This window comes from Pelmatolapia mariae, linkage group LG16_19 (genome assembly GCF_036321145.2).
Source record: "Pelmatolapia mariae isolate MD_Pm_ZW linkage group LG16_19, Pm_UMD_F_2, whole genome shotgun sequence".
NCBI classification, from domain to species: domain Eukaryota; kingdom Metazoa; phylum Chordata; class Actinopteri; order Cichliformes; family Cichlidae; genus Pelmatolapia; species Pelmatolapia mariae.
In genome coordinates this window covers 59338604-59351824 of record NC_086241.1, presented here as the reverse complement: position 1 = coordinate 59351824, position 13221 = coordinate 59338604, and the positions used below count along the sequence as shown (strand labels likewise).

General features: G+C 41.1%; 2 protein-coding genes and 1 non-coding gene across 3 annotated transcripts; 1 reads left to right on the top strand and 2 right to left on the bottom strand.

The window, feature by feature from the left end:
- The first annotated feature begins 1557 nt into the window (after positions 1 to 1557).
- Positions 1558 to 7248, top strand: fbxo30a (F-box protein 30a). The gene is made up of 3 exons (XM_063499716.1): positions 1558 to 1722; positions 2603 to 4653; positions 4758 to 7248. Exons 2-3 carry the CDS (start codon positions 2641 to 2643, stop codon positions 4959 to 4961), a joined length of 2217 nt encoding a protein of 738 aa, XP_063355786.1. The 5' UTR covers positions 1558 to 1722; positions 2603 to 2640; the 3' UTR covers positions 4962 to 7248.
- A 1055-nt stretch (positions 7249 to 8303) lies between these two features.
- On the bottom strand, positions 8304 to 8386 carry trnal-uaa (transfer RNA leucine (anticodon UAA)). The gene has a single exon. It is a non-coding gene; the product is annotated as a tRNA-Leu (tRNA).
- Positions 8387 to 9099: 713 nt separating this feature from the next.
- On the bottom strand, positions 9100 to 11840 carry stx11a (syntaxin 11a). The gene is made up of 2 exons (XM_063499195.1): positions 11669 to 11840; positions 9100 to 10502 (listed from the first exon to the last, which is right to left on the bottom strand). The coding sequence occupies exon 2, from the start codon at positions 10495 to 10497 to the stop codon at positions 9616 to 9618; it is 882 nt and encodes a 293-aa protein (XP_063355265.1). The 5' UTR covers positions 10498 to 10502; positions 11669 to 11840; the 3' UTR covers positions 9100 to 9615.
- Positions 11841 to 13221: the final 1381 nt, after the last annotated feature.

The window sequence follows — 13221 nt, the reverse complement described above, 5'->3', positions numbered from 1 at the left end:
ATGATCCAGAGCAACAAAACAAAAAACATGCCTGAACATTTAATGTTTTACTTTTTAATGTTATATGACACACAAATATGCTGCTCAGTTTTGGGTCACATGGTTTTAGTTTTAACACGTGACCCAAATTGCAGCTGTAAATAAAACAATGTTCTTAAATTAATCATGTTTAATCATGTTTCATGTTTAATGAAAATGGATGTGAATTTGCTGTTAATGCTTCCTGGATATGACAGGAACACTAATCAGACTTATTTATGATAGGTTAAGTTATAATTTTACGCCAGTCTTTTTATCTTTATGTATAAAAATGTAATTAGTCTTTCTGAGTTTTTTAAGCATCCTCTGATTTTTACTTGTATGCCTACATACAGTACCATGCAAGTCTAGAGCCGCCACTCATTTCTTTGTTTTTGCTATGAAAATGGGAAATAGATTAAACTAATTATGAATCATGCACAAACATACATAGGAATGCAGCATATATATATTCTTTATGCAGTGTACCTCTCCTGCCCTCCTCCCACACATACTGATTTTGATTCACCACACTATCAGACTTGTTGCCACTGATTTTCAGTCCAGTTGTTGTGAAAGTTTGCATACCTCAGCCTTTTATTCCAGTTTACCTCCATAAGAATGGTTTCTTCACAGCCACCCTTCCACTAGGACCACGTCTAATGATGCTTTGGTGAATAGTAGAGTTAGATGCGTCTCTCAGGTCCTGTGTCAGGTCTTTAATAAGCTTTTTCCTCTTTCTTAAAGCCACAACTTTCGGATTCTGTGCCAATTCTGTGCCAGCTGCAGACAGATTTTATACCTGACACTTGTTCTGTTGTCCTCCATTTGTCCAGTTTCCTTACGTTTTTTTTAAGGACACACCGCACACCATGCTGTCTAGACAGATATGAGCTATGATATGAGCTACGTTTTCAGTTAATGGTTCTTTGGGAATCACCTTGTTGGTTCAACAGTAGTATTTTATGCCCATCATATCATGTTGTCTTTGACTTTCTGTAGATTCAAAAAAGAAATTGGAACAAATTATGTGTTTTTGCCACAGGCTTCTAGTAACGAAGTGTGTCAGAACAATGGTTCACTCCTTGAGTTAAGTGCCTTGTCATGCTGGTATGATTCATAGGTCAGTGTTAAGCAGCTTAACAAAAATAAAAACATTCCTCTGAAAATTAGTGAAAAGGCAGCAAAAGTCCAAACAAATACTTTGAAAGACCTTTAGAAAGCCAGAAGAACTATTGCTGGAGACCACTTAAAAAATGACAGGAAACTGTCTCCTTGGAAGAAAAATATTAATTAGGGGTAGCTAATTAATATTATATTAAGAGTCTATTCCCATTAAATTTCCCAGACTGCATCATAGGTATCCTAATAGAGATTATGGATGTAAAACTGCCCTCGGGGGTTTTCCCACTCTGTTTATTTCAGTGCTCTCAGGTCTGCCTCCATAAACCTAAATATGACCGGGACACCGGCCGGTTTACGTGATGACGTAGTACTGCGCCGCAGTATCAGGATCAACATAACTCCGACTGACCCCGAGCAGCGAGGAAGCAGCTGCAGCCTGTTCAATTCATAAGAAGATTTAAACACATTTAATACCGCGGGGTGTTTGTGTAGTCACAGTTTCAGTACTGCAGGCATCGACGGAGCTGTTAAAAGTTAGACAGTATAAATAAAGCACACTCGGAGAGCCCAGCGACTCGGGTAAGTTGTTTGTAGAAGCTGTGAGCTAGCTAACTAAGTAGGCTAACAAAGTGTAGCCGCTAATGCTAACCGGCTAGTCATGTTGTTGATGATGTTCTTTTGTTTAGCTATTAAACTTTTTAAAGTTTTGTGACTTAGCTTGTCATTCTTTAACTTTATACCTTGTCACGTCAATGCATACTTGCCAAGCTCCTATTGGATGTTGTTAACATGTAATCTGTTGATGGTTTGATGTGTTAGGAGTTGTTGCTGTGTTTTTGTTTGTGTTTTTAGCCATTTGTGCTTGCGTAATTTAGACAGCGGTCGCCGGCCAAGGCATTAAAGACTTGAATAATAGCTCTTCTTTGTTGCACTGCATTGTTAGGGCTTGCAGCATTGTTGTGGGTCTTTAATATGATTGTTGTCCTCTTAGCTTGCGTTCATTATCCCACAAATCCCCTACACAAGTAGCATGACCAAATAAGCCCGGCGTTATAATTCACAAGTATTTTGGTGGCTGTGTTGCACCCGGTTGGCAGGTTGAATTGTTCGCTGTTCTTGTTTTACTTGTTACCAGAATTCCTTGAAAAACTAAGGGCAAGTTACAGGGCCTAAAGGTCAGGGTTCAGGTTTGCCTTGAAAGTCCTGGAAGAACTGGTGTGACCATGAAACCTAAGATGGGTGTTGTGAAATGTTACTGAATAGCGTAAAGGTTTACAGTGCATGTGGAGGGAATCGGTGACAGGGCTTTTTGAAGGCACATGTGTGCTATTAAATGGTTGCATAGATGGTATAATGTAACCCTCAACATGTTTTGTTCCAGCTAAACCTAAAAACAGGGGTGTTACCATGACGTGTGAGATTTCTCAACAAAACAAATCTGTTTATCATTTTGTTTCAGGGTTGGACACCTTCTCCAGCTACCATTAGGGGAAAAAAATGGAGACTCTACACCCCCACTGCCTTAAATGCATCAATAGAAGATGCATGGTGAGACCAGAGACAGGTGTTTCCTGTGACCTCATTTGCTGTCCTCTTGTCTGTGGGGCAGTTTTTCACTCGTGCAAACTAGAGGAACATCGTCTGCTGTGTCCCTATGAACGCCTCCCTTGCCTCAACAGTGGGTTTGGCTGCCCTTTCACTATTGCAAGGGTCAGGATGGCACAACACCTTGAGACGTGTCCTGCAAGTATAGTATGTTGTACTATGGAGTGGAACCGCTGGCCCGTCAGCTATGCTGATCGCAAGTCCTATGAAAACTTGAGCAAAGACTTCGATGAGGTGGAGCAGTTAGACATGGCTTTGGCTCTGCAGGATCAAAGGATGCTGTTAGAGTCCCTTAAGGTCACGACTACTGTGTCGAAGAATGGAGATAAAGAATTAGATGAAAGTGATAAAATGGCCACAGCATCAAGTTTACCAGAGACAGTGTTAGGTAATGCAACAGTGGAAATGGAAGAAGAGCCCTTTAATGAGCTGTACAGGGCTTCAGTGGAGACGAGGAGAAATTTAGCTGCTGCCTTGGACATCCTCACTAATTCCAAGGACATTAATGTAATTGTTGGAAACTTAAATGGCGAAAAGACTGATAAGAATGGAGCACTCCATAATGGAGAAAATGGTGATAGCCATGGTATTTATGTCGCTGAAGGCGGGAAGAATGTAGATATGCACGAAAGTGACTCTGATTCAGAGTGTGAGCTGGGAGCGGTGGGCGGAGTGGAGAGCGCTGCTATAGACGATGGAGAAGAAGATGGTATCAACTGGGTTGAAGAAAATGATTTTGTTGAGTTGCTTTTTGATGAGAAGGAAGACGACATTGATGAACCGATAAATGATTCCAACCTTGTCTGGCCAGAGATGCCTCAGAATTACATGCCTGTTGTAGCACTGGAACCTCCTGTGCCTCAACAAGAACCACTTGCACCTCCAATGCCATTCCTACTGTCCGATCATGTGAGAAATAACTTCTTGCAACACTTACCCACTGAACTCAGGTACAGGTGCCTGGAGCGTAAGCTACAGAATGTAGAAGTGCTCAGAGGAATAAGTATGTTTACATTTAATGGACGTCGGGCCCTGCTGTCAGATCCTTATTTGTTTCGAGCGAAGATGGAGGACAAGGCAGTTGACACGTCTGACCTGGAGGTAGCAGATGACCCCATGGGCCTCCATGGCATTGACCTTATCACTGCAGCTTTGCTTTTTTGCCTTGGCGATTCTCCAGGAGGCAGAGGAATCTCAGACAGCAGGTTTGTTGATGGCTACCACATTGATTTTGGTACGCAAACATTCTCCTTCCCTTCTGCCATTCTTGCAACCAACACCATGGTGGGGGATATTGCTTCAGCTTCAGCCTGCGATCATGCCAGTCCACAGCTTTCCAACCCCAGCCCCTTCCACACTCTCAGACTGGACCTAGTGCTTGAATGTGTGGCCCGATACCAAACCAAACAGCGCTCCATGTTCACATTTGTGTGTGGGCAGCTGTTCCGACGAGATGAATTCTCATCTCATTTCAAAAATGTTCATGGAGATATTCATGCTGGACTCAATGGCTGGATGGAGCAGCGCTGCCCCTTGGCCTACTACGGCTGCACCTACTCCCAAAGACGATTTTGTCCATCTGTTCAGGGCTTCCGGATCATCCACGACAGGCACTTGGGTTCTTTCGGGGTGCAGCCTGGTTTGCCATTGAAAACTGGGGACACGCGCCTAAGAAAGAACTGCCAGTTTAGCTCTCAGTGTGACCAGTTCAGCAGTCTTCCATTTGAAGTTTTGCAGCACATAGCAAGTTTTCTGGACAGCTTTAGCTTGTGCCAGCTCTCCAGAGTGTCCCGCATCATGAGAGATGTGTGTGCCAGCCTGCTGCAGATGCGTGGCATGGTTGTTCTGCTGTGGGAGAAGAAACGGCGTGCTGATGGGTCTCCCTCATGGCAGATCACAAACAAGGTTTGTCCACTTGCGCACTTTTTAAAGACAGCTGAGAGCAAATTTCACTTGTCTGTTTTGTGCTCAGCACATGAAAATGAACAAATTTTCCTATTTCTGTTCAGGTGTGGCGATTCAGCACAGCCTTTGGTACAGTGAACGAGTGGAAATTTGCAAACATCGCCAGCATGGCTGATCACCTCAAGAAATGCAAATTCAACACAATTTCTCGTCGGGAGGAGGCGATCCCTCTGCCATGCATGTGTTTCACCAGAGAGCTCACAAAGGAAGGGAGGTGTTTACGTTCAGTTCTCAAACCAGTAGCATAAACAATGAGGTCATCCTTCAGACTCCTCTGGGTCCTACAGAACTCAAATGCACATTTTTCCTCCAGTGTTTACAGACATTACGACTCTTCCGGCCTCAGAAAGACAACTCCTGGTTGAACTTTACCTGTGGTTCTCTGCTACACAGTGGAAACAGTCTTCAATCCCTCAAATAAGACAAAGCCAGTAGTGAGCTGACAAATACTTCAGCTGAGGCTGACCTGCTGCAGTCACACATCAGGACTGTAAAAAAGCAAATTGAAGTTCTAGCGTTGTATCTTCCTCTCTGATATTAATCCTGGTGTACTGAAGTTGTATCTTTACCTACTCTGACACTGTAAATAATCAAATGTTTTTGGTGTAGAATTTTTAAACAATTTTTATATCAAAAAGTCAGTACTGTGCTACATTGGTAAGAGTAGAGCCTTAACTTGAGATACACTTGATTTTTCTCGCCATGAGGTCGTTCAGAACATCTCAGTGAGATTTCTCCACTGCTTCACGCTAGAACAGTTACTGCTATCTAGAACGCTTTGACATCTTCTTTAGATACCTACAGTGACCATGTGTGTACTGCTTAGAACTCAGATTTCACAGTGTTAATTCTACATTTTCACATTGACCAAACTTCTGTGCTCCACTTTACAGGATGATTGAACTGCACCAGCATGAGCATGCTCACACCCTATTTTTTTTTTTCTTCTTTTGGCATGTTTTAGCAGTCACAACAGTGGTCCACCCTCAACTTTTTTTCACACTTCTGACTAAGAGGCGGCTTTGTTAGTCAGGGTACAGAGACGTGAAGCAACACTATTTACCAGTTGAGTGTCAGTACTATTTTTTTTTTCTGTTTGTTTTTTAAGCCACAGTTGGCTTGTGGGTTTTTTACCAGCTATTTTGACAAGTAACCAGCAATTATTTAGAGGTTCTTCTCTTCAAAAATCTAAATGTAGCAAAGTCAGATAATGAATGTACCTGGTGAATCATCAGTGACTGGTTAGCAGGAAGCGTGGTTTCCTTCCCCTCAGTGTCAGACCTCAACAAATCCTGCAGGCCAGGTTCTAGGAAAAATAACGGGCACACACTTCCCTCCTTTAATAAGCACCATTATCTATGTTCATATTCACTATTTATCATGGTTTTTAAGTTGTTGGGTTTTTTTTTCTTTTTGGCACTACATGTCCGCTATGTTCACATATTGTTGGTGTCTCAGGGTCGTATCATGAAGCTTCGTCTCACTGTAGTATATTTGAGAAAATTGCTGAGAATGCCACAACAGCTGGTCAGCTGCTTTATTATTACAGGATCCGTGGGGAACTGTTTCAGTATTATAGTGGTGTGAGTTGCAGTGCTGAAATAACATGGTTTTCATGTTTATCAGTAAGGTTTTGTTTGGTTTTTTAAACGTATAAATCTTCGTGATTGGGCTTGTTGAACAAATTTTTTTTTAGTCTGAATTAAGAAATTTGATGTAACAAAACTTGTAGTTCCCATATATAGAAAGAAATCTTCAAAAACTTTTTGAAACTGGTTTAAAATGACAGACATGTCATTAGTTAGTGATGAAATATGGGTATGGTGTGTGTTTCTTTTTCTTTTGGATGTAGGAAAGCCCAAGCTGTGTCAAAACTAAACTGTCTTTTTCAGTTTGTGTGATTTCTTTTTTATTTATTTATTTTTTTCTTCTTCTTTTTTTTTTGTACTGGTACATTTTTTTTTTTGTTTGTTTTAAGAAATGTAAGTCTGCCTCTGTTAGGTCTGGATTTGAATTACTGATTTGCACATGACGACATGTACTGTAAAATTTAAATCCTAAATCGACAGGTTGTCTTTGTTGAAGCAGCAAGAATGCTACTCCTTCCTGTTCTTCATGTAATCAGTCCAGTTACAGACTAATTTATACAGTTTGTTTCTCAGGCACCACGCATTAATATTAGTACATTTTATGTCCTTTCTTATATTATAGAAAGAAAGAAAGGATGACAGAAAGAAAGAATTTGGCGTTCAAGTTGTCCGAGTGAGTTGAATGAGGAACTGAGCATGCAAATCAGGCTTTTATTCTGTGGATGTTCATGCATGTAAGACAAATATGAGGTCTCCAGATAACTTTTTGTTTTGCAGTCTTTGCACCTGGAGTGTATCAGCATTTTGATCAGTATTTTGGGTTAAATTATCACTCCTGCTGTTTTTTGTTTTGTTTTTTTTTTCCCTTTTGGTTTTTTTGTTTTGTTTTGGTTTTTTTCACCACAGTATGCCAACTTCATTTGTTTGACTTTTGGTCCATTTTAATAAAGAGACTCTTGAGTTCTTGAATGTTTCGACTTTTAGTATTTTTCAGTATCTATCAGAGATATGTCTGTATATTTAGATAAGGTGTGCACTAACAGATATTGTTCTCCATAAAAACTCTTCAGACCCACTTAGTCTACATATGATTGGATCAAAAGCCATTTCAAACTGTACTCGAATATCTTTGTGTTTTATTCCTCCGTTTTGATCCATTGCAAAGGCAGAAGAATATAAATAGGACACATTGTCTTCTTTTAGTGCCAGCAAAGTCTTGAGAGATTTAATACAGTGTCTGTGAAACTGGGAAAACTATACAGCATTTGTGAAATAATATTTCTCTCACCGCTAGATGGCACCACATAAACAGACCTTCACCGTCAGGGGTGCGAAACCGTCCACACAGGAAATATAAATAGGCCTCTTGGTACATAACATCTTCCACTGCGATGATGAGCCAGGGTGTGATTTAGCTGTTGGTCCCCGATTGGTGGGTTTTGATTCAAGATAAGAAGGAAGAGAAAATAAAGTATAAAAGTCCTCATCATTGACCTCGTTTCAAATATTTGAATAAAAGCGTCACTGAAGAATGGCAATGATGAAAGCTTCTCCACGTGCATGTTACTTTGCAATTACGTCTCCTTTTGTTACAGCATTTGTAAATCTGTTAGAAAACATCAACTACTGCTTTTTTAGGGGCTTTTGAATATTTAAATATTAATATTTGCTACTGTACTGCCGTTTTGTTTGCATTTGGACCACACTGTGTAATCAAATACCTGTTAACTCTCAAATCTATAGTGAGGCAGTGAGGCGTGCCCCTTGTAATTACACAAAATCTCTCTTAGTTTCTTAGCTGAACCAGAGTGCATGCGTGGTAAGAAAAAAACAGACAAAGCAATGGCAAACAATGGCTTCGCAACAGGAATCTCAAAGGAAGGTGACAATTATTACTGTGGGAGCTTAAGCGCAGAAAGGCTGACCATGAAGAGTAAAGTCGTCCTGAAGTGCATGAGACTGCACGCATTTCCTCCAAACATCGGTTAAAACTTCCGTTTTTACCAGGAGTGGGGTTCGAACCCACGAGGACTATTGTCCATTGGATCTTAAGTCCAACGCCTTAACCACTCGGCCATCCTGGTGAGTACACGTGCACAATCAGCGCATGGCACACATCAGATAAAGCCGTGTGACTCTACCAGAGGCGTGACGCCACAGTTCAAATAAACGCGCTCTTGTCGGTAAATGCCCCCAGTAGAAACCGCACAGCACTGCTGAGGAAGTGCAATCATTGCAGCCCTGAAACTCATTTCAACACAGAGCAGAGGCAGTTAAGTCTGAAAACTCCCACAGGTACACAGCAGTCTGAGTCACAACACCCTCAGTTTACCAGCTGATGACTGGGATTCCCCCAGTGAGGGATGGGCTGGCCCAGAGGCACAGGGAAATAAGGGTTTTTGAATTTTACTACCATCACAAAGGGCAGTGAGATAGGCCTCCTGTGCAAACAGAAAGTCCTCTGACCTGTTTAGTTTGCCATTCTGTTCTGTTTCTCCTGTAACATTACCTGTGCAAACACCGCATTAAGTCAGGCAAACTGCCCTGTTAAAGAGATTTCACTGGCTTTGGTGACGTTGGTTGTCTGGCAGTGATAAACAAAATCATTGACTTTCTAAAGTGGAGCTGACACAGATATTTGTGTGTGTGTGTGTTTTTTTATGTGAAGCAACACGTGGAGGAAAAGCACAGCCTTGGCTTGTAGCTGGTGATAATATACATGGGGGTGGCTAACATATAGTTGCACAATCCTCACAAATCTAACTTGCCTCCCCAGCTAACCACAATTGCTGGTTGAGCTGTGATCAGTGTTTCTACACACTTGTGAAGCAATGGTTGCAATAAGAAACACGTCTATAGCAAGTACCGGTTCCAAGCTTAGCTGTAGATGTACATTCACGTTGTCCAAATATAGCCACTCCAAGGCATTTATTTATAAATAAAATCATACTTTATGGGCTTAAATATTGCATGCCACATCAAAAACTGTACAAAGCTAAATGCTAAACAAAGCTGCAAGTCACATGAAATAATAATTTAGATGTTTTTACAGCAGTCATGTATGCATAAGCTGTTCTCAGTAGCAATCAGGAAACGTAACTACCATTATCGCACTGTATATATTTGCATATGTGCGTGTGGTTTGAATCACTCTGACTAGTTGGTATCAACTCAGTAAAGAAAATGATACCAGAATGTGATATCTGGACACATCTAGAGCAGCAAGAAGCTTTCATGTGAGCATTTAGAAACATTTGCAGAGAAAGCGGATTTGAATCAAATGTTCTGGTAGGGGGCGGGAACTGGTGGCGCCTCATTTACAGCACGGGAAACAACAACAAAACAGCTTCTTGCATGGATTGCTTTTCTTGTATTTCACAGCCTGCTTGATCTGCGCTGAAGCTTTGGCTACGTAGTCCTCTGTTGCCCCTACATTTGCTTCTATGTTGTCCAGCATGCAGCCCTGCTGCTCCACCAGCATCGCCATCTGGAAAAAAAGGTCGTGAATGTCCCTAATGCGGCCCTCCAGCTCCAGCAGCTCCTTGTGCCTGTTCTCAATCTCGTTGAGAGCAGATCTGGCAGTCCTCCCTTCCAGCAAGAGATTATCCGAAAAGACGTTCCACTTGCCCGTCTCAATCATCTCATCTATCTGCTCCCTGGTTACCTCCTTGCCCATGATCTCTGCTTGCCTCTGGATGCGGGTTTTGCAATTCTCCCTTTGTGCCATTTCAGCCTCATTGTATTCAGACATGGCACTGTGGAAGGCGCTGGTCAAAGACACGTACTGCGAGCGCACCATGCGAGCCAAAGCTGATGTAACCCCGTGGTCTTCCTCTAGCTCCTTGCTCAGCTTCCCCATTTTTTCCAGCTTTTTATAAATGGACTCCCCTCTGGCCTTGATGTCTCGTCCCAGTGCGTTGGAGTCCCGCTTGATGCTGCTGATCCTCCTGACTGATGTGAGGAACCTGGTGTTCTGCTTCCCCAGACGTTTCACATCCATTCTGAGCAACTGGATCTCCTTCCTCATCACTTGGGCATCCTTGTAGATGCCATCCATCATGTCCTCACCCTCAAACACGATGGCGTGTTGCTCCAGAGGCTCCTCATCCTCACTGGTGAGTCTCTCGTTCTCCGTGGGCTTGTACTCCTGCTCTGCAGGCGTGAAGGCCTGCAGCTCAGTCAGTCGGTCCTTCATCTTACCTGCAAGAGTCACAGACATTTATTCACCTCTCTAATGGAATTGTGGAAAATGCACTCTTTACTCTGTGGTGAAGAACTAGATAAAAAACTAATATCAAAAATTCTAATGGCACAACTTTATTTTGCTGGCTTTGCTCCTCTTCATCTTATTTCCTGTCACATGTATACTGTTCATATTAAACATAGCAAAAGTTTCAAATAATGAGGTCAGCACATGCAAGAAAACAACCAGGCTTTGGACTGTTGTTTCTACTCTCAGCTCTATATGATGTCACTTTGTACATATATCCTTAACATAGTCATCTCAGGCACACAGCTCTCTGGCCTTGAGCACAGAAGCCCCACCCATCTGTATTCAAGCCCTCTGTTTTCAGCTAATCAGAAGAAAATTGGAGTAAAGGTCGGCGGCCATAAAGAGAGAGGACTTAAAATGACTTATTTGACACCTTAACTTAAATGTTTGAGATTATTCTGAAATGTGAATCACGCAAAGCTACACAAGTCACAGTTTTTTTAAATGTATGGAAAACCTCCAGTCACTTACGGAATGAAACTGGATATTGGATAGCAAATAAGATGGGTCACATAAATGTGACCAGCATGAGTAATAATCTACTGTTCTTTGGCAATTTCCTTTCAATATTGCACTGAAACCTCCTGTTAACAGAGAGAAGGAGGGGCTGGTATGACACCGAGTTCTTCTTTTGATATGTTATTATTAATATTAAGGCACTAATGTTAAGTCTCACTTTTAGATAACGATAACAGTTTTTGATGTACTATCCAAGGTGGCTGTAGGTCAGTGAAAAGTCCTCAAAAGCAAACTGGTGAGTTACTTCCTCAGCTGTATCACTCTCATCATCATGAGATAGAAGTTATTTTAAAAGTTCCTGTCCTTCATTCGCGGTTATTTCCTGCTAAACGAATCCATTCCTGAGGTGTACTGAGATGTAGATAATGTTAAAAATCCTCACTATAGTGAAAAAACCACATCAGAGAAGCACAAAGCATCCTCTCCCGTGATAAGGTGAGATCGGGAGGAAACAGAATAGCTCGAAAGCAATCTTTTGATACAGAAATCGACCTATATGATACAATACACCAATGTATCGATTACTGAGCCTATATCTATATAGAGAGTACAACAGAAGGTGCACACAGCCTACCTTTTTGTGTCCTCCACCGATATTAGAGAATTAAAGTCCCAAAAGCAGAAGGGGCGAGTACGGAAAGACTCATTTCCTCTTTTTGTCTCGGTTATAAATGCAAATTTCAACATGTACCAGAGTCAACTTAGAATTTTTGAAGGAGGTCTTGCATCACGTCCTATACATTACAAGTGACACGCTGACATTACACTGCCCATATACCCTGCAGCGGGTATTAATGCGGAAGATAACGCCTTTTCGCCTTTACACATTTCACTGCTTCTCGGGTTTGATTCCAGGAAGGAGGTGTAGGTCAGTCACAGTCATTTTATATGGTGTTTTTTTTATATCAAAGCGTGCGCATTTGGAATTTGCGCAATAAAGGTTTTGTGTTGTAAAAACGTTTTAGATTTATGAGTCGACCACGAATCTCAGTCATTTTCATTTTAGTTTAAATTCTTCGCTGTGAAGATAGAAAAGAATTCAAGAAGGACGAAAAAAGAAATTCATCTTAATATACTAATATAAAAACGCGAATAGAAGTTCAACATTAACCTTGAAAACGGGGGGAAAGCCTCGACATAAAACACATTTAGTGTTCAGGAACAAGTGTTTGACATAAGTGGAAAGTGCAACCCCAATATTTTTACATGTGGTTTTAATGATCAGGTCTAAGAATACAATGCTAAAAATATACAACGAGTATTAAAATGTATATTTCTGAGAGAAAGGGGAAGGGGGAGGGGGGAGTTACAACACTGGGAGTCTTGTAACCTGTAATAAGCAATTTTCTTTGGTAGTTGGGAAAGGAAAAGCTTTCATAATTGCCTTATATGTAGGGACAGAAGAAGTGCTATGGCCATTTGCTCCATTTAGTCAGCTGCAACAGTCCTGTGTTGAAAAAGTGAAAATGTATCAGATTATTTAAAAAGCTGAAGTTCTCCTAATGTAAAATTACAGATGATAAAGATTAAGTTGAAATAAAGAAGCGATAGTTACACAAGGTTTTTTCTTTTTTTAATTTTACTTAAGGAGGGCAAGTCACACAGACTTGGTATAGGCTGATATCCAGACTGCTGACACTCTCCTTTGGCTGGTATCATACAGGAGCAAAGGCTTTATCAACATTTGAACAGAAATCATTAATGGTTACAGGAGTCTTAGTCATACCGGCCTGTTAATGGCTAAACTTTTATACTTCCATCAATAAAGGCCACATTACAATTTCACATAAAATCACATAAAGTCTAAATATACCTAAAATAACAATCTGAAATCACCTAAGTTAAGGATTTAAGGTTAAATATTAACAGTTCTATGAGTCTTTACATTAGCAATTGCACTTTGCTTTTACAGATAAATGCCTTAAATAAATATTTTACTATAGATCTATTTTTAAGCACCTATACAATTCAGGCTTGCAGGAAGTGGGGCCCTTCCCAGAGAAACGGAGAGCCAGCCCATTGGTGGGTCTTGTTTTATGATGACCAGCGCAACTTGGCTTCATCACCATCAGTGTTCAAACCTTTCTATTAGTGGCGCCATCTACTGTGCTCCCATCTGTGGGTGTC